We start from the raw sequence: 20,086 nt of genomic DNA, 5'->3' as shown, positions 1-20,086 counted from the left end.
CCCTGTCTTCAAGACATTCCCTTGTTGCCATTAGTCTATAGATCGTGTTCAAAGTATCTCAGTAGGTAAATCCAGCTCTGCATCCCCAGTTCTGGGGACTTGCTCAATATGAATATTGTGTTGGATCAGTAAAATACTGAATGTTTGGTTGGAACTACTGTTCTGAAAAATCGAAAAGTTCAAGTCCTGTTTTGGTCTCAATATGGAAAAGAATGGATATGGGTTAATGGCACGAAGACATCACATATTGATCATTAAATGCCACACAAAAATAAAACTAGAGCTGACGACACAAACTTTAATAGAGCAGGAACTTCCCACTTACAGACAGCCATCTCTGGATGGCCTCAAACAAAACAAGAACAACCGAACCCAAGGGCACAGCAAAATGTCCAAATATCTAAATAAAATATCTAAAACTAAAAGGTTTAATCAGGAACAAATATGTCCCTGGTTTAATAACACAAGAATCGACACAACAATGACTTTAATGAATCCTTTAAATATAAAAACGACTTCCGACCTCTATGTTGGAAAAACAACCTGCGACCTGTACATTTCCCTGGGGTGGGGTGGGGTGGGGAATAACTTTTCGTCGTTCATATTAATTTTTTTATTGTGATATCTTTTTATCAGACCTTCTGTATAGATTTTGATTGCACACATGTCATCTTTTCCCTTATTTCACAAAAATTAAAAGCGACCTTGCGACCTGAGGGGGTACTCTGTGGGAGCCCCACTTTTTTTCTTGGTTTTCTTTTGATTGCACTTCAGGTTTATAAAAAAAAGGGAAATTTAAAATGAGCTTCAATTTTTCTTGAACAGGTCAAAGCAAATCTGGACAGAACACAGAATTTTTAACTGTATATTTTTTACCATGTTACCAAATAGCAGGTTGATGTATACATTTTTTTTCAAAAACTTACATGATGCCCTCCCCTCTTTTAAAGTCCCAAACAGTCAGGAGCTTACACAACTACATTTTACAAGCAATTATATAGTCCATCCATCTGTTCCCCAATTATAATAAAAATACTGTTTTTTAACAGGAAAAGTATTGAAACAGATTTATATTTATCTAGATGATCAGAGAGGAATGTACGACATATTTTAAAATTATTAATTCAATTACAAGAAAGCTGAAATGAATTGAAATTTGTTATTTCTTACAGATTTACAAAAAAACAGTCTTAGTGAGTAATATGTCTACTACTACTAGAGTGTTGATTTTAGGGCATAGTTTCATTAAGCGGTTGTTTAAGGATATTATTCACACATGGGATAGTAAACTTGTGTAAACTTAAAAAGTTCCCTTATCAAAGCATGAAAATCTTTATTATCACAAATTTAAACTACTATGCAAGAACTAACCTTTCGTACTTTTCTTCTTAAAATGTTTACAAACGTGTTTGTGAGTTAAAGGTATCATACAGTTACATTGAGTTGCCAAGTACTCAAAGACATAATGAATATGCTGATGAAGTTTCGAAATATTAACAAACCTTGAAATCAATTTAAAAATAAATTATATGTATAATTGATTTGATTTTTGGTGTTTTAACGCCACTTTAAAGCACCGCTTTTGGGCTATTTCGTGGTGGTCAGTTTTTATTGGTGGAGGAAGCTGGAGTGCCCGGAGAAAACCACCGACTTTCGATAGGAAAACTGACAATCCTAGTCAGTTATGATTGACCCGCACGAGCGAGGTTCGAACTCACAACCTCAGTGTTGACTGGCTAGTGATTACAGTAGTAACTACTTAGACCACTCGGCCACCGAGGCCCTAAAAAAATATGTATAAAGAATACATTTAAATTTGCATATATATTGGTGATCACCGCCGTATACTTAATTCAACCGTTACTGTTTTAATATTACCCACTGTGAGCAGTCTTTAAAGATCGCGGTTAACCGTCAAATGTAAAAATGATATTCGCAAAATCCTTAACTTGGGCAGTTTCATATGTGAAGCTATACGTTATTCATTTATAAATGCCAAGCTGTCAAAGGAACAAAACACAGTCCTATGAATAATTAATCGAGATGTGTGCATGTGTTTCAGTCTATAAAAATTGACCGTAGTATTAAAGAAGCTCAAATATTGATATTTGCATAGCATAAAGTAAATACAAATTAAATGCATGTAGATATTTTAAAAGATTTTTAAAAAGTTTGTTATGTTTTGTGTTAGTGGAAAAAGTAACTGAAAATGTAGTTTTTAACATTTGTTAGACCGACTTATATACCCATATGGAGTTATTTTCTTTCAGAACAAGGCATAACATAATTCTCTATTTTAGGTCTTTTTTTCGCTAATTAAAATGCAAACTATAATACACGTGAAAAATAGGTTGACCTGCTAAAGTGATGTATAATTATTTTCATTTATATTGATCACGCCATTCAATTTGCTAATCCAATTTTTTAACATTTGTCAGACCGACTTTTATACCTATATGGAGTTATTTTCTTTCAAACAAGGCATAACGTAATTCTCTATTTTAGGTCTTTTTTTTTCGCTGATTAAAATGCAAACTATAATATACTTTAACATGTAATTCGGTTTATAGTTATTGTGTTGTAGTTTATTGTGGTTTATTTTTTATTTTCTGCGTTTGTTAGATTAAAGGCGGAAAAAATCTTTAATTTTTTCTGAGTTTATTTGACTGAAATAACAAAAATTGTCGTTGACGCACATTCTAACTTTCGAAGTAAATAATGTGATGTCTTCTTTACATTTTTGCTACAATAAAGGGACATTATGCGAGATGAATTAGATAATGCAAAGTTTTCATAGCACTTTAAAAAAAACAGATTTGACACATTCGGGTGAAGGATTTTTAAAATCTTATTTATTCACGTTTAGTGGAAACCATACTTAAATTTCGTCTTCTTCTTCATCTTCCAGTTGAACAGCTGTAATCAACTGTCTGATTATTCTGCCGCTGTGTTACATGTACATGTATCTCAATTTTGTGCTCTTTTCGAGCCGTTCTTTACTTGTTACTTCTATCTATAATACCTTTTATTCCATCAAATGAATAAATGACAAAATAATCTTATATTCTATAGAAATGCAACCAAATACTTCAAAATTGGATTTGTGCGGGTATAAGATTTAATTATGATTCTCGGTTTAATCACATGTATTGTCAAACAAAGAGGGGAAAACAATTATTTGCAAAAGTTCGTTCGAAAATTGTTGAAAAATAATCTGCTTTCCGCAATAAAAAAGTATAAAAAGTAAAAATAAGACCATACCCCTTTCATACATTAAGTTATACGATAAATTACCAACAAAGTGACTTGTATTTTGCATACACCGTAAAAATTCATTTGTGTCTTGCTTCGTGCAGTTACAATAATATTTTTTTTGTAACTAGATAATGATTTCTAAAGTGTATATCCAAATTATAATCAGTGAGTTGTATTTCACATTTAATGTATAAATGAGTCGTAGTGCGTATTAAAACCTGAACGAATTATATTTAGACAATACTGGGTCATTTTTATGAATACGTAAAGTCTGAGGCGTATTCCAGGATTTTAAATGCTCAAAAAACATTACCAAGTATTGTCTGACCAATTAAGGACATATTCACGCTCTCGAGTGACATAACAAAATTAGAAACGCTTTTCTGACGCAAATACAAGTTTTCATCCTTGTTTCTATGATGAGTTTATTTAGCCTCTCATTGTCATAATCAGATTTTGATATTACCTTACTTTAAATGTTAACATGGTTAGTAAAAGGGATGTGTTTTAATGGTCGTTTCAATCAATGGAATGAAAGAGCAAAGAGATGGTGATAACGAAAAAGGATTTTTTTTTCAAAAATGGAGATGTCTTCTTTTTCAGGTACAATTTAATCTTATACATATCAAAAATTCCTTTGTTTTAAAAAGCACACCATGTTATACATGTTATATAAATCATCTTTTCTAGAATTGTATAATTTTTTAATTATGAAAAAACTGCATCAATGAATTTTAATTTACAATCGTTTCCTCGTCAGATGCTTGTTTTCCTTTTAATGTTTTTTTTGTTTTTTTGTTTTTGTTTTTTTTTTTTTTGTTTTTTTTTTCATTATTAATTTTATTACTGATGAATATATTGGTTTTTTTTCTCAAAAACTTTCTTTTTTTATCAACAGTCATTGATTCTAAAATCATTTATTTTAAGGTCTCATATAAAATTAGATTCAATACTACATGTATTTTACCGACACCTTTGCCTCCTTTTCAATTTCATTTTTTTGTCTTTTTTTTTTTATGCGGAAGGGTCTATCTATGTACCATTAAATATCATCTACAATGTTAAAATCGCAACTAAAAATGCTTTTATAGCTTTATAGTTCTATTCTCCTAATTTCATTTATAATAATTAGACAAACAACTGTACTCATTATTTTGTTTGGCTCTTTCCTTTTGAAATTGCCTTGAGGGATTGTACACATTGGGCAGTTTTAAAGAGTTCACTTTTATAATTAATCTACAATGAAAAGTCATTCATGTATAGCATTTTAAAGTGCATTTTAAGCCATGTTCTATGAAAAATAGATGGAAAAATACTGATTTTCCATTGGACGAGAATGGGTGCATATGTTCTAATCGAAAAAAGAATATCTCACTTTATAGTGGTCGGTAAAATAGGACGTGTTGAAGGCCGTACTTTAACCTGTAATGGTTAACTTTACGAATTGTGACTTGGATGGATAGTTGTCTCATTGGCACTCATACCACATATTCTTATATCTATTATTTATAACAAAACCTTTGGTTGCAAAGCAATTATATAAATGTTACAATTGAATAATTAGAGAATTGTCACGCACAGTTCCATAACAAATGGTTTGAAGAAAATAATAAGGCATTTAATCCTAGAATCCTTGTTTGCTCAGTTTCTTTTCCATTCAAAACGTATGCTGACATTCATTTACATTTACTTCATAAAACTGAACATTGCAGGTTCTGTTATACTTGATGATTGAATACTCCTAAAACAAAGAAAAATGAATAAGAATGTTTGATATAAGTGACCCTTTTTAACATTATTTTAAAAGATATAAATGAAAAAAAATTATTAGCCATTTCGTCCAACAGACTCTGTTTTGTTGACAAATAAACAAAAATTGTATGTATATGTAACTACACTGTTCACATATGTTAATTGATAAAATTGAAATGACGACTGAATATTGAGGATATAATCATTTGCATGTGTATCCTTAGTTTTAATATTACATTATTAGTACATGATGCTTGAATAGTAATTAACTATTGATCATTTGCCAATCAGTGGCAAAATCTATCTCATAAAGTATGTAAGATATCAGATATCTTATAAAAACTAGATTATTCACGATATCTTATATATTATATGAAATATCTTGTAGTTAGAATAAATGGTAAAACGGCTTGCCATAATTTATGAATTTAATGCGTTCTAAGTTGTGTCATAAATGTACAGTGCTTAACAACATCAACAATATTTTTTTTTTAAATAACTATAAATCAATAAATGAGTCTTAATTGTTATCTTACTTTGTCTTTACTGGTAATTTCGTCTGCCAGTATAACACCATCTTTCTGGATTATTGCAATATCTGTATTCCCAATTTGAACATCAATGACGTCATATTCCCCACCTTTATTGTCTTTCAACACGTTTTCTGATACCTTCAAAATTACATCTTAATCAGTTGCTGTTCATTTTTTTCAAACGTTCAAACGTAAAACTGTATGTCCAAATAAAATAAAAGAATAAGTTTTTGACATGCATGGCTTATCACATTCTGCATCTATATGATGACAGTTTATGTTCTAGAATTTGATGAATAAAGGCAACAGTAGTATACCAGATCAAAGAAAAAATTTGTAAAATAACGAAAAATGTATTTATTTCCGAATCAAAGATCCTAGAGTGAATCAATGTTAACTCAAAAAAATGCCAGCTTTAATGACCTGACAACGGTATCGTTACTGAATCGCTCTGAATACGTCTGTTAAAAGGTTTGGTTAACTTTTGAGGTGAATGACGACATGTTGTGCTTTGTATAGAATATTACCATAAAAGATTGTTTATGTTATTCTAGTACTTTTAAATTAAATATAACTACAATAAAAAAAAATCACTACCTTGGATGTTTCAAACATACTGACACTCAACACAAAGTACGATAAAACTATCCATCCATACATGTTTTTACTACAAAAGACATTTGATAATAATATAATAAAACCTCTTATGATTATCAATATTGTCAAATGTAATTCACTTGCAGAATGACACAATAGCTAAAAAAAAAAATTTTGCTTGTAATGTATGATCATTGCGACTTTTGAACTATCTATTCCTGACCCTTATTGTGATGTACTTAACAAAACATATTTTGATCCGATCTAAGAATGCACATATTGAATTAAGTTTAAGCCACTATAACCTTCTGCATATGCAATTTACAAATAATTTGTTGTACTTGAATGTAGGATTGATTGCTTTCAACTAAATAATGTATCTATTGGTGTGTAGATAAATATATCATCGAGTTAAAAACAATCTGTTAATGAATAAATATACCTAAAACTGTTACAAAAAAGTAAAATATTACCAACTTACAATTTTGAATTAACAGTTGTTCATATTTATGGTTTAAATGACCTGTAAATGTGAGATACTATGTTAAAGATGAAACTGACGCAAAAATACATGGTATAGAAATTTTAGATACATATAGGATTTGATAAACAATATTCAGTTTACAATAGGATACTTTTAGTTTTATTGTATAACTTACTTTACACCAATTCCAAAAAATATGTCATTCGCAGATACTTTTGATAAAATTAGAGAGATAATTTGCTGATTCCAGTTTATAGAATGTCACTTCATGTGACAAAGAACATTGTTTTTTTAGCGTGAAAAATACTTGATTTTGATCCGATACAATTTTGTTTAACCCTTTTTCAGGGTCACTTGCCTTACATGTATCCAAATTCAAACGACACCTTGACTTTATCATGTTACCTTATACAATTTATGAAGGTATGACATATTAATCAATAATTCAAACATTTTAAGATGCAATAACTCTATAACAAAAGTAATCGAACTATTTTAAAATCAAATGTATAAAATTGTTGTTTAAAAGACCTCAACATTATGCGCCAATTGTTAGTCTTAATTGTTCCGTGTTAGAGTGGTAGTGGTAATATGCCAAGATCAAAGATGTAGAAATTCAATTTTCAGAATAAAATGTATAAGCCATTAATATAAAGGTAATGTTTCTGTTATTGAGTTTAGGGGCATCCGATACAGTTTCAAGGAAGTTAACATTTGGCGCAACGTTGAGCATTCGAATTCCCGCACAACCTCACTTTTTGCGGGACGTTATGCAGTTAATTTTCCGTAATAAGAACGATTTTTTGTACAATCGATGATCCAATTTATGTTTCTTACACATGTTAACTTATACGCCCTTAAGATTAGTGCATTTGATTCTAACAGGATAAAAGTCTAATAAAATCATAAGAAATTAAACACATATTACTGTTTCTGATGTTCCTCATTTTGAGGATTCTGTGAAATCTTCAACAAAATATCAAATAATGTGCAATTTCAAGACGACTGACCATTTTGGTTTTACTAATATAATGCATGTCAATTATCATTTTTATTATCATTCATCATCCATGATCGAATGTTGTGTTTGGATCCGATTTTCTGGCATTTTATTACAGCACAGAAAGGCAAAGTCAATATCAATTTGTGTTAGTAATTTTTAAAATCTAATTTCCTTACGAAACATTTTATTCCATTTATTTATGTAAAATAAATAATGGTATGTCGCCAATATTAACGATTATACAACTTTTAATAAAAGAACAAAGTTCCAATGTCCTCAGCGTTGCACGTATTTTATCCAACAAAGGGCAATAACTAAAAAAAAGTTGTTTTTTTTCTTTAAAACTTTTTAAAAATATCTTAGAGAAATGACGGATTGACAGCAAATACAATGCGATTTCCAAAATAATTAATATTTCCAAGTGGCATAACTCTTTAAAAAATAGTTGATAGGCACTGTCTTCGAACGCGTCCATACAATATAAGATTTATAAAAAACTGGCAAGAATTTAACACGTTAAAAAATCTAATAAACAGGAAGGACAGACAGACAGACGGACGTGCGGTATATCGATGCCTCCGCAACTTGTCACGCGGGGGACAAACATATATATAGTTATTTACCTATGAAATTACGCTATAAGAGAAGTATTTGGATTTTAATCGCAACTTTACTTTAGAGGGATAGAACCAATCAAAAAAAAGTGTGTGTCTTTTTTTTGATAATTTTACTAAAAAACTAAACTGATCATTTTCTGATTCTATAATGCTGAATACTAATGCGCTACCTTAACGAGTCGTATGTGTGTAAAGCCATAAAAAGTACCAATTTTTTATATGAAACCTGTTTACAAATATGGCGAGAACCTGTCATTTGCTAGATTATTCTGCTGCATTTATTCTTAAGCTGTATGCCATTTACAAAAAAATGTTTTATAACACAAAATGACTAATGAATGACTTTCAAATGAATTAAGCATGAAGTATACATTTGAATAACTTATCGATCTAAATTGGTACTTTTTATGGCTTTACACACATACGACTCGTTAAGGTAGCGCATTAGTATTCAGCATTATAGAATCAGAAAATGATCAGTTTAGTTTTTTAGTAAAATTATCAAAAAAAGACACACACTTTTTTTGAAACTTTATATCAAATGAAAGATTTGTATTAATTTACCATGTCCTTAAATATTGCTTTGTAAATGTAGAAAATCTTAATTTTACTCTAAAAAATAAACTTAAGGGCATCTGATACAGTTTCATGTTATAATGTCATTTTTATAACTTTGAAATATGTTGAAGGCCTGGGCGAGTTATAAAAGAAATCACCAAGTAAAACATATGTCACCCTGCTTGTTTGCCAGAAAATTGAGGCTGGAAATTCGGGTATTTAGCACTTTTGTATAAAAGTGAAGCAAAGTTATAAAAATTTTAGTGTAGATATTCTTCGTCATAAATGTGATAAGATTGGTTTCAATCTGATGCTGTGATTAGTGAAAATAAGAAAAAAATAAATGCTTTCAAGAATGACTAGTTAACTTTTTCAAGCTATGCTTATAATTACGGATAAGATGCTCAAAGTAGGATATTTTTTTTACCTTAAAATGTATAAATCGAGGGGTTCTTCTATTGTCATGTTTCTACATAAACTGCTGTTTGTGATGCTTACTCAAGAGCAAATACAAAAATAGATGTCACCGTGCTGGATTCGAAGATAAATCGCGATTTATCCTAAAAATTGCGTCCCCTTTTGATAAGCGTAACGTTAGCGCAAAAATGCACAACGTCGCTGGCAGACAATTTGGACGTCTCCCGCCAATTTTCACTGCAAGTTATCGGAGACACTTTTCAGATGTATCAATATTGTTTATAAAGAGTTACCTATAAATTGGTAATATTATTTTCGGAAATAAAATCATGTGTATCATAAATACCTCTCTCTGTTTGTGATCCAAGTGGGAAACATCTCAAGCATAATTATTACGGACTGTTTATATTTTTTACGGCTAAATTTAAAGACTCGCGTCAATTTAGAACTTGACATTGGGTACCGTACTCGTGTATTGTTTTAGACGATATGTTGAACTCTAGATGTTTTTGTTTGTTTTTGGTTGGAGGGCGGTTGTTTCATGAACATACCCCTTAAAATTCTTTATTCACATTCTAATCTCTTAAGAACTTCACATTTATTCATAAAATCCGGGTCAATGATTACAGTTGAAAAATACTTCGACGCTCCTACTGTTTTTAACCAGTTTTTAAAGTTCACTTGTAAATACTTATTTCCATTGGATCACAGCATAAGGTTGCTTTTTGTGGTCTTTTCTTGCAAAACGAACTTGTCAGAAAAAAACATCTAATATAGCAGAATATTCAATTTGTTAAAGGAGGCTTTTACCTGACAGAGAAACTTTACAATAATTTTTAATTTTTCATTATTTTTGATTTGGCAAAAACGATCGAATAATATCTGGAAGACAGGACATGTTACCTTTACATCCAACATAACTTTGGTGTTGGTTTTGATCCTTTCTATCCCTCTAAAGTAAAGTTGCGATTAAAATCCAAATACTTCTCTTATAGCGTAATTTCATAGGTAAATAACTATATATATGTTTGTCCCCCGCGTGACAAGTTGCGGAGGCATCGATATACCGCACGTCCGTCTGTCTGTCTGTCCTTCCTGTTTATTAGATTTTTTAACGTGTTAAATTCTTGCCAGTTTTTTATAAATCTTATATTGTATGGACGCGTTCGAAAAAAGTGCCTACCAACTATTTTTTAAAGAGTTATGCCACTTGGAAATATTAATTATTTTGGAGATCGCATTGTATTTGCTGTCAATCCGTCATTTCTCTAAGATATTTGTAAAAAGTTTTAAAGAACAAAAACAACTTTTTTTTAGTTATTGCCCTTTGTTGGATAAAATACGTGCAACGCTGAGGACATTGGAACTTTGTTCTTTTATTAAAAGTTGTATAATCGTTAATATTGGCGACATACCATTATTTATTTTACATAAATAAATGGAATAAAATGTTTCGTAAGGAAATTAGATTTAAAAAATTACTAACACAAATTGATATTGACTTTGCCTTTCTGTGCTGTAATAAAATGCCAGAAAATCGGATCCAAATCAACATTCGATCATGGATGATGAATGATAATACAAAATGATAATTGACATGCATTATATTAGTAAAACCAAAATGGTCAGTCGTCTTGAAATTGCAAACTATTTGATATTTTGTTGAAGATTTCACAGAATCCTCAAAATGAGGAACATCAGAAACAGTAATATGTGTTTAATTTCTTATGATTTTATTAGACTTTTATCCTGTTAGAATCAAATGCACTAATCTTAAGGGCGTATAAGTTAACATGTGTAAGAAACATAAATTGGATCATCGATTGTACAAAATATCGTTCTTATTACGGAAAATTAACTGCATAACGTCCCGCAAAAAGTGAGGTTGTGCGGGAATTCGAATGCTCAACGTTGCGCCAAATGTTAACTTCCTTGAAACTGTATCGGATGCCCCTAAACTCAATAACAGAAACATTACCTTTATATTAATGGCTTATAAATTTTATTCTGAAAATTGAATTTCTACATCTTTGATCTTGGCATATTACCACTACCACTCTAACACTGAACAATTAAGACTAACAATTGGCGCATAATGTTGAGGTCTTTTAAACAACAATTTTATACATTTGATTTTAAAAAAGTTCGATTACTTTTGTTATAGAGTTATTGCATCTTAAAATGTTTGAATTATTGATTAATATGTCATACCTTCATAAATTGTATAAGGTAACATGATAAAGTCAAGGTGTCGTTTGAATTTGGATACATGTAAGGCAAGTGACCCTGAAAAAGGGTTAAACAAAATTGTATCGGGTCAAAATCAAGTATTTTTCACGATAAAAGAACAATGTTTTTTGTCACATGAAGTGACATTCTATAAACTGGAATCAGCAAATTATCTCTCTAATTTAATCAAAAGTATCTGCAAATGACATATTTTTTGGAATTGGTGTAAAGTAAGTTATACAATAAAACTAAAAGTATCCTATTGTAAACTGAATATTGTTTATCAAATCCTATATGTATCTAAAATTTCTATACCATGTATTTTTGCGTCAGTTTCATCTTTAACATAGTATCTCACATTTACAGGTCATTTAAACCATAAATATGAACAACTGTTAATTCAAAATTGTAAGTTGGTAATATTTTACTTTTTTGTAACAGTTTTAGGTATATTTATTCATTAACAGATTGTTTTTAACTCGATGATATATTTATCTACACATCAATAGATACATTATTTAGTTGAAAGCAATCAATCCTACATTCAAGTACAACAAATTATTTGTAAATTGCATATACAGAAGGTTATAGTGGCTTAAACTTAATTCAATATGTGCATTCTTAGATCGGATCAAAATATGTTTTGTTAAGCACATCACAATAAGGGTCAGGAATAGATAGTTCAAAAGTCGCAATGATCATACATTACAAGCAAAATTTTTTTTTTAGCTATTGTGTCATTCTGCAAGTGAATTACATTTTGACAATATTGATAATCATAAGAGGTTTTATTATATTATTATCAAATGTCTTTTGTAGTAAAAACATGTATGGATGGATAGTTTTATCGTACTTTGTGTTGAGTGTCAGTATGTTTGAAACATCCAAGGTAGTGATTTTTTTTTATTGTAGTTATATCTAATTTAAAAGTACTAGAATAACATAAACAATCTTTTATGGTAATATTCTATACAAAGCACAAAATGTCGTCAATCACCTCAAAAGTTAACCAAACCTTTTAACAGACGTATTCAGAGCGATTCAGTAACGATACCGTTGTCAGGTCATTAAAGCTGGCATTTTTTTGAGTTAACATTGATTCACTCTAGGATCTTTGATTCGGAAATAAACACATTTTTCGTTATTTTACAAAATTTTTCTTTGATCTGGTATACTACTGTTGCCTTTATGCATCAAATTCTAGAACATAAACTGTCATCATATAGATGCAGAATGTGATAAGCCATGCATGTCAAAAACTTATTCTTTTATTTTATTTGGACATACAGTTTTACGTTTGAACGTTTGAAAAAAATGAACAGCAACTGATTAAGATGTAATTTTGAAGGTATCAGAAAACGTGTTGAAAGACAATAAAGGTGGGGAATATGACGTCATTGATGTTCAAATTGGGAATACAAATATTGCAATAATCCAGAAAGATGGTGTTATACTGGCAGACGAAATTACCAGTAAAGACAAAGTAAGATAACAATTAAGACTCATTTATTGATTTATAGTTATTTAAAAAAAAAAATTGTTGATGTTGTTAAGCACTGTACATTTATGACACAACTTAGAACGCATTAAATTCATAAATTATGGCAAGCCGTTTTACCATTTATTCTAACTACAAGATATTTCATATAATATATAAAATATCGTGAATAATCCAGTTTTTATAAGATATCTGATATCTTACATACTTTATGAGATAGATTTTGCCACTGATTGGCAAATGATAAATAGTTAATTACTATTTAAGCATCATGTACTAACAATGTAATATTAAAACTAAGGATACACATGCAAATGATTATATCCTCAATATTCAGTCGTCATTTCAATTTTATCAATTAACATATGTGAACAGTGTAGTTACATATACGTACAATTTTTGTTTATTTGTCAACAAAACAGAGTCTGTTGGACGAAATGGCTAATAATTTTTTTTCATTTATATCTTTTAAAATAATGTTATAAAGGGTCACTTATATCAAACATTCTTATTCATTTTTCTTTGTTTTAGGAGTATTCAATCATCAAGTATAACAGAACCTGCAATGTTCAGTTTTATGAAGTAAATGTAAATGAATGTCAGCATACGTTTTGAATGGAAAAGAAACTGAGCAAACAAGGATTCTAGGATTAAATGCCTTATTATTTTCTTCAAACCATTTGTTATGGAACTGTGCGTGACAATTCTCCAATTATTCAATTGTAACATTTGTATAATTGCTTTGCAACCAAAGTTTTTGTTATAAATAATAGATATAAGAATATGTGGTATGAGTGCCAATGAGACAACTATCCATCCAAGTCACAATTCGTAAAGTTAACCATTACAGGTTAAAGTACTGCCTTCAACACGTCCTATTTTACCGACCACTATAAAGTGAGATATTCTTTTTTCGATTAGAACATATGCACCCATTCTCGTCCAATGGAAAATCAGTATTTTTCCTTTTTTTTTTCATAGAACATGGCTTAAAATGCACTTTAAAATGCTATACATGAATGACTTTTCATTGTAGATTAATTATGAAAGTGAACTCTTTAAAACTGCCCAATGTGTACAATCCCTCAAGGCAATTTCAAAAGGAAAGAGCCAAACAAAATAATGAGTACAGTTGTTTGTCTAATTATTATAAATGAAATTAGGAGAATAGAACTATAAAGCTATAAAAGCATTTTTAGTTGCGATTTTAACATTGTAGATGATATTTAATGGTACATAGATAGACCCTTCCGCATAAAAAAAAAAGACAAAAAAATGAAATTGAAAAGGAGGCAAAGGTGTCGGTAAAATACATGTAGTATTGAATCTAATTTTATATGAGACCTTAAAATAAATGATTTTAGAATCAATGACTGTTGATAAAAAAAGAAAGTTTTTGAGAAAAAAAACCAATATATTCATCAGTAAAAATATTAATAATGAAAAAAAAAACAAAAAAAAAAACATTAAAAGGAAAACAAGCATCTGACGAGGAAACGATTGTAAATTAAAATTCATTGATGCAGTTTTTTCATAATTAAAAAATTATACAATTCTAGAAAAGATGATTTATATAACATGTATAACATGGTGTGCTTTTTAAAACAAAGGAATTTTCGATATGTATAATATTAAATTGTACCTGAAAAAGAAGACATCTCCATTTTTGAAAAAAAAATCCTTTTTCATTATCACCATCTCTTTGCTCTTTCATTCCATTGATTGAAACGACCATTAAAACACATCCCTTTTACTAACCATGTTAACATTTAAAGTAAGGTAATATCAAAATTTGATTATGACAATGAGAGGCTAAATAAACTCATCATAGAAACAAGGATGGAAAATTTGTATTTGCGTCAGAAAAGCGTTTCTAATTTTGTTATGTCACTCGAGAGCGTGAATATGTCCTTAATTGGTCAGACAATACTTGGTAATGTTTTTTGAGCATTTAAAATCCTGGAATACGCCTCAGACTTTACGTATTCATAAAAATGACCCAGTATTGTCTAAATATAATTCGTTCAGGTTTTAATACGCACTACGACTCATTTATACATTAAATGTGAAATACAACTCACTGATTATAATTTGGATATACACTTTAGAAATCATTATCTAGTTACAAAAAAAATATTATTGTAACTGCACGAAGCAAGACACAAATGAATTTTTACGGTGTATGCAAAATACAAGTCACTTTGTTAGTAATTTATCGTATAACTTAATTTATGAAAGGGGTATGGTCTTATTTTTATTTTTTATACTTTTTTATAGCGGAAAGCAGATTATTTTTCAACAATTTTCGAACGAACTTTTGCAAATAATTGTTTTCCCCTCTTTGTTTGACAATACATGTGATTAAACCGAGAATCATAATTAAATCTTATACCCGCACAAATCCAATTTTGAAGTATTTGGTTGCATTTCTATAGAATATAAGATTATTTTGTCATTTATTCATTTGATGGAATAAAAGGTATTATAGATAGAAGTAACAAGTAAAGAACGGCTCGAAAAGAGCACAAAATTGAGATACATGTACATGTAACACAGCGGCAGAATAATCAGACAGTTGATTACAGCTGTTCAACTGGAAGATGAAGAAGAAGACGAAATTTAAGTATGGTTTCCACTAAACGTGAATAAATAAGATTTTAAAAATCCTTCACCCGAATGTGTCAAATCTGTTTTTTTTTAAAGTGCTATGAAAACTTTGCATTATCTAATTCATCTCGCATAATGTCCCTTTATTGTAGCAAAAATGTAAAGAAGACATCACATTATTTACTTCGAAAGTTAGAATGTGCGTCAACGACAATTTTTGTTATTTCAGTCAAATAAACTCAGAAAAAATAAAAGATTTTTTCCGCCTTTAATCTAACAAACGCAGAAAATAAAAAATAAACCACAATAAACTACAACACACAATAACTATAAACCGAATTACATGTTAAAGTATATTATAGTTTGCATTTTAAACAGCGAAAAAAAAGACCTAAAATAGAGAATTACGTTATGCCTTGTTTGAAAGAAAATAACTCCATATAGGTATAAAAGTCGGTCTGACAAATGTTAAAAAATTGGATTAGCAAATTGGATGGCATGATCAATATAAATGAAAATAATTATACATCACTTTAGCAGCTCAACTTATTTTTCACGTGTATTATAGTTTGCATTTTAATTAGCGAAAAAAAGACCTAAAATAGAGAATTATGTTATGCCTTGTTCTGAAAGAAAATAACTCCATATGGGTATATAAGTCGGTCTAACAAATGTTAAAAACTACATTTTCAGTTACTTTTTCCACTAACACAAAACATAACAAACTTTTTAAAAATCTTTGAAAATATCTACATGCATTTAATTTGTATTTACTTTATGCTATGCAAATATCAATATTTGAGCTTCTTTAATACTATGGTCAATTTTTATAGACTGAAACACATGCACACATCTCGATTAATTATTCATAGGACTGTGTTTTGTTCCTTTGACAGCTTGGCATTTATAAATGAATAACGTATAGCTTCACATATGAAACTGCCCAAGTTAAAGATTTTGCGAATATCATTTTTACATTTGACGGTTAACCGCGATCTTTAAAGACTGCTCACAGTGGGTAATATTAAAACAGTAACGGTTGAATTAAGTATACGGCGGTGATCACCAATATATATGCAAATTTAAATGTATTCTTTATACATATTTTTTTAGGGCCTCGGTGGCCGAGTGGTCTAAGTAGTTACTACTGTAATCACTAGCCAGTCAACACTGAGGTTGTGAGTTCGAACCCCGCTCGTGCGTGTCAATCATAACTGACTAGGATTGTCAGTTTTCCTATCGAAAGTCGGTGGTTTTCTCCGGGCACTCCAGCTTCCTCCACCAATAAAAACTGACCACCACGAAATAGTCCAAAAGCGGTGCTTAAAAGTGGCGTTAAAACACCAAAAATCAAATCAATTATACATATTTTTTTTTTTGAAATTGATTTCAAGGTTTGTTAATATTTCGAAATTTCATAAGCATATTCATTATGTCTTTGAGTACTTGGCAACTCAATGTAACTGTATGATACCTTTAACTCACAAACACGTTTGTAAACATTTTAAGCAGAAAAGTACGAAAGGTTAATTCTTGTAGTTTAAATTTGTGATAATAAAGATTTTCATGCTTTGATAAGGGAACTTTTTAAATGACGGTTAATTCAAAATGATATTAAACATAATAACATAATATAAGAAGAAGTTGTATGATTGCAAATGAAAAAAGAAATAGAAAAGACATCAACCTTTGATAACCACTGATTTACTGCTTCTGGCCTACGGAGTGCATTTATAGAATATGGAGAGGTAAAACATGATAGGAAGCGACCAGCCCTCTACAAACCTTGGAAAAAGGCGAAACAATACAACTTAAGAAAAACTATAACAAGCATTTGAAAAAGGCTTGTCAAATTGTATTAAAGTAACTATTTTAAAGAAATAAGAAGATGTGATATGAGTGCCAATTAGACAACTCTCGATCTAAGCCAAAATTTATAAAAGTAAACCATTATTGATCAAATAAAATTGAGAATAGAAATGGGGAATATGTCAAAGAGACAACAACCCGACCAAAGAGTAGACAACAGCCGAAGGCCACCAAAGTATACATTGTGATTATTCAATGTATGTATACATTGTGATTATTCAATGTATGTATACATTGTGATTATTCAATGTATGTATACATTGTGATTATTCAATGTATGTATACATTGTGATTATTCAAAGGACATTCTTAAGTATTTTGATTAGGGACTCTACGTTTTGAATATTCATTGGAGTTCAGTATTTTTGTGATTTTACTTATTTTAAAGGTTAAAAATGTAAGTTATTTTAATATTGCTTCAATAAATGCTAAAGGAGACAAGATTTTTAAGATATCACTATTCAGAGTTTGTAAAAATACTTCGCTTTTTCATGTTTTTGGCACCTATATCCTGAACGATTATCATCGACTACGAATGGAGAACATACATTCTTATGCAAATATAGATATGCATATTTAAACACTCTCTAAACTCAAAATTATTTTAGTTAACTGAAATGAAAATTGAAATGCCAATTTCATATCATGCGAGACGATACTAAATATATATTATGTTACTCGTTCATTGTCTTCACAGGACACTTCAGATTCTAAAACATGCTATGAAGCTTTTGAAGATGACGTAAGCATCCCGAATGACACCAAAACAGAAATCAAAGAAGAATGTGGAGAATTGGATATTGCTTATGTTAAGGCTGTTCATTGTAACACACGTATGCTTTTTTTGTTTCAATTCAATCGACCACTTTATGATAGAGTTTCCGAAGAAATGAAGTTCTTGGATGCTCCTCTTAAATGTATTCAAAATAGTTGCAACAAACGTGTTGCAAACAACAAACTACCAATTAATCTAGCAGTCCTGCAAAACAACAAAAAAAAATAAAAATATGAAAAAAAAAAAAAAATACCAAGCACACATTTTCATAAGTTAACCTGTTTGTAAAGCTAGCTAACTTCCCACTTGTAAAACGGTTGTTCATAGTTCGGTTATATTGATAAAATTTAGTGAGCAAGCCAAACAGATATAATTAAGGTTAATGTGACAATTCTTGGGACCCACCATCTGAAACTTTGCAAATAAACTCATCATAGATACCGGGATTGAAATTTTGTATTTGCGCCTGACGGACGTTTCGCCTACAAAAGACTAATCAGTGACGCTCGAATAGAAAAAAAGTAAAAAAAGGCCAATCAAAAAACGAAGCAGAAGAGCATTGAGGACCAAAATTTCTTAAAAGTTTTGCCAAGATACAGCTAAAGGTAATCTATTCCTGAGGTAGAAAAGCCTTAGTATTTCAAAAATGTAAAGTTTTGTTAACAGTTAATTTATGATTATGACCATATCAATGATAATTCATGTCAACACAGAAGTGCTGACTACTGGGCTGGTGATACCCGTGACAAGGTGAATGGCCCCTACTAGTAAACCAATCATATTCCATAATTCATACAAAGTTGGCCCTCACTTTATTTTTCTTAATTTCATCCGAACCTTATTTAGTCCGGGATATTCTACAGTAAAAAGATGTTTTCTCCGTGCGTAATGACTGACTTTGGTACTTCGAAATGACTACCTAATTCAGGATCTATTTTAGCCATTTCACTTTTTACTTGCAGAACACGGCATCCAAAAAAGGTCATGTTGTTATTATAACTACCTTGGTCGATGTTACAGAATGATAGGATGGTGGGTGTACAGATATTATATCTGCTGGTACACAGTCTTTAGATGCTATTGATTTGGAAAATGTGAGTGCTTCTTCATAGATTCAGTACTTTTGACTTTTCGCAACTTTTTTATTACTATATCAAGATTCCTAAGACACTTCTGTATGGCTTACTACGCTATATATTTGAAAATGTGTTTGTCAGTGCGTCTCTCACGGATTCTGTGTTATATCTAAAAGACAAATTTCAGATCTGATTGTGTTTGTTTAAAATAAATAAGGTTTTTTTTCTCAAATGTTTAAATCATACTTGGGAAAAGTAAAATAACTAGAATACCGAACTCCGAGGAAACTTCAAAACAAAAAGTATCTTATCAAATGATGTAGAAAATAAAGGATTAAATCTGGTTTTATATCTGTCGAAACCTCTCACTTGAATGACGCATTAAACCTGCTTTCATAGATAGCTTTACCTCTCATTTGTAAGACGAATGTTTAATTCAAACTATAATTGTTACCTTTTACAAATAAAAATGAAACAATCATAATCTTATCTTCATTTTATTTACAAAATACAACTGGTTAGAACATGTAGAAGGTGTACTCGAACGTGCGGAAAATGGAAAATCTCTATGAACGTACTTTTTGCAAATTAACGAAAAGAAAACTTTGAAAAAATTTTAAAACTGTATATAGCACGAAAAGGTCAGAACAGAGAACATCCCACCCCAAAAACAAATAAAACATGACATTTTTGAGCTAGCTATAAAGCAGATATTAGTTTTTTTTTTAGTGGATTTTCATGGTAATCACAACGAATTGAATTCATCAATGATGTAACTGATAGCAATTCATTTGAAGGAAACAAACATATTATCTC

The 20,086-nt window shown here is 30.0% G+C and overlaps 2 protein-coding genes across 3 annotated transcripts in view; one reads left to right on the top strand and one right to left on the bottom strand.

Annotated features, from left to right (window-relative positions):
- LOC127727078 (uncharacterized) overlaps positions 1 to 6,679 on the bottom strand; it is a 29,437-nt gene extending 22,758 nt beyond the window's left edge. The window contains exons 1-4 of the mRNA XM_052234498.1: positions 6,619 to 6,679; positions 6,138 to 6,207; positions 5,544 to 5,678; positions 4,946 to 4,996 (exon numbers count right to left, since the gene is read on the bottom strand). Of these exons, the coding sequence (XP_052090458.1) occupies positions 4,946 to 4,996; positions 5,544 to 5,678; positions 6,138 to 6,200 (249 nt within the window). The 5' untranslated portion in view covers positions 6,201 to 6,207; positions 6,619 to 6,679. The remainder of the gene's footprint in view (positions 1 to 4,945; positions 4,997 to 5,543; positions 5,679 to 6,137; positions 6,208 to 6,618) is intronic.
- LOC127727074 (uncharacterized) overlaps positions 1 to 19,754 on the top strand; it is a 149,001-nt gene extending 129,247 nt beyond the window's left edge. Inside the window, exons 6-7 of one of the 2 annotated variants that reach the window (XM_052234492.1) lie at positions 18,117 to 18,252; positions 19,157 to 19,754. In XM_052234492.1, the coding sequence (XP_052090452.1) occupies positions 18,117 to 18,252; positions 19,157 to 19,278 (258 nt within the window). In that variant the 3' untranslated portion in view covers positions 19,279 to 19,754. The remainder of the gene's footprint in view (positions 1 to 18,116; positions 18,253 to 19,156) is intronic. The other variant, XM_052234491.1, reaches the window with a different exon arrangement.
- The last annotated feature ends 332 nt before the right edge of the window (positions 19,755 to 20,086 follow it).

This window comes from Mytilus californianus, unplaced genomic scaffold, assembly GCF_021869535.1.
Source record: "Mytilus californianus isolate M0D057914Y unplaced genomic scaffold, xbMytCali1.0.p SCAF_19, whole genome shotgun sequence".
In the NCBI taxonomy this organism is placed as follows: domain Eukaryota; kingdom Metazoa; phylum Mollusca; class Bivalvia; order Mytilida; family Mytilidae; genus Mytilus; species Mytilus californianus.
This window is presented reverse-complemented; position numbering and strand designations above follow the sequence as displayed.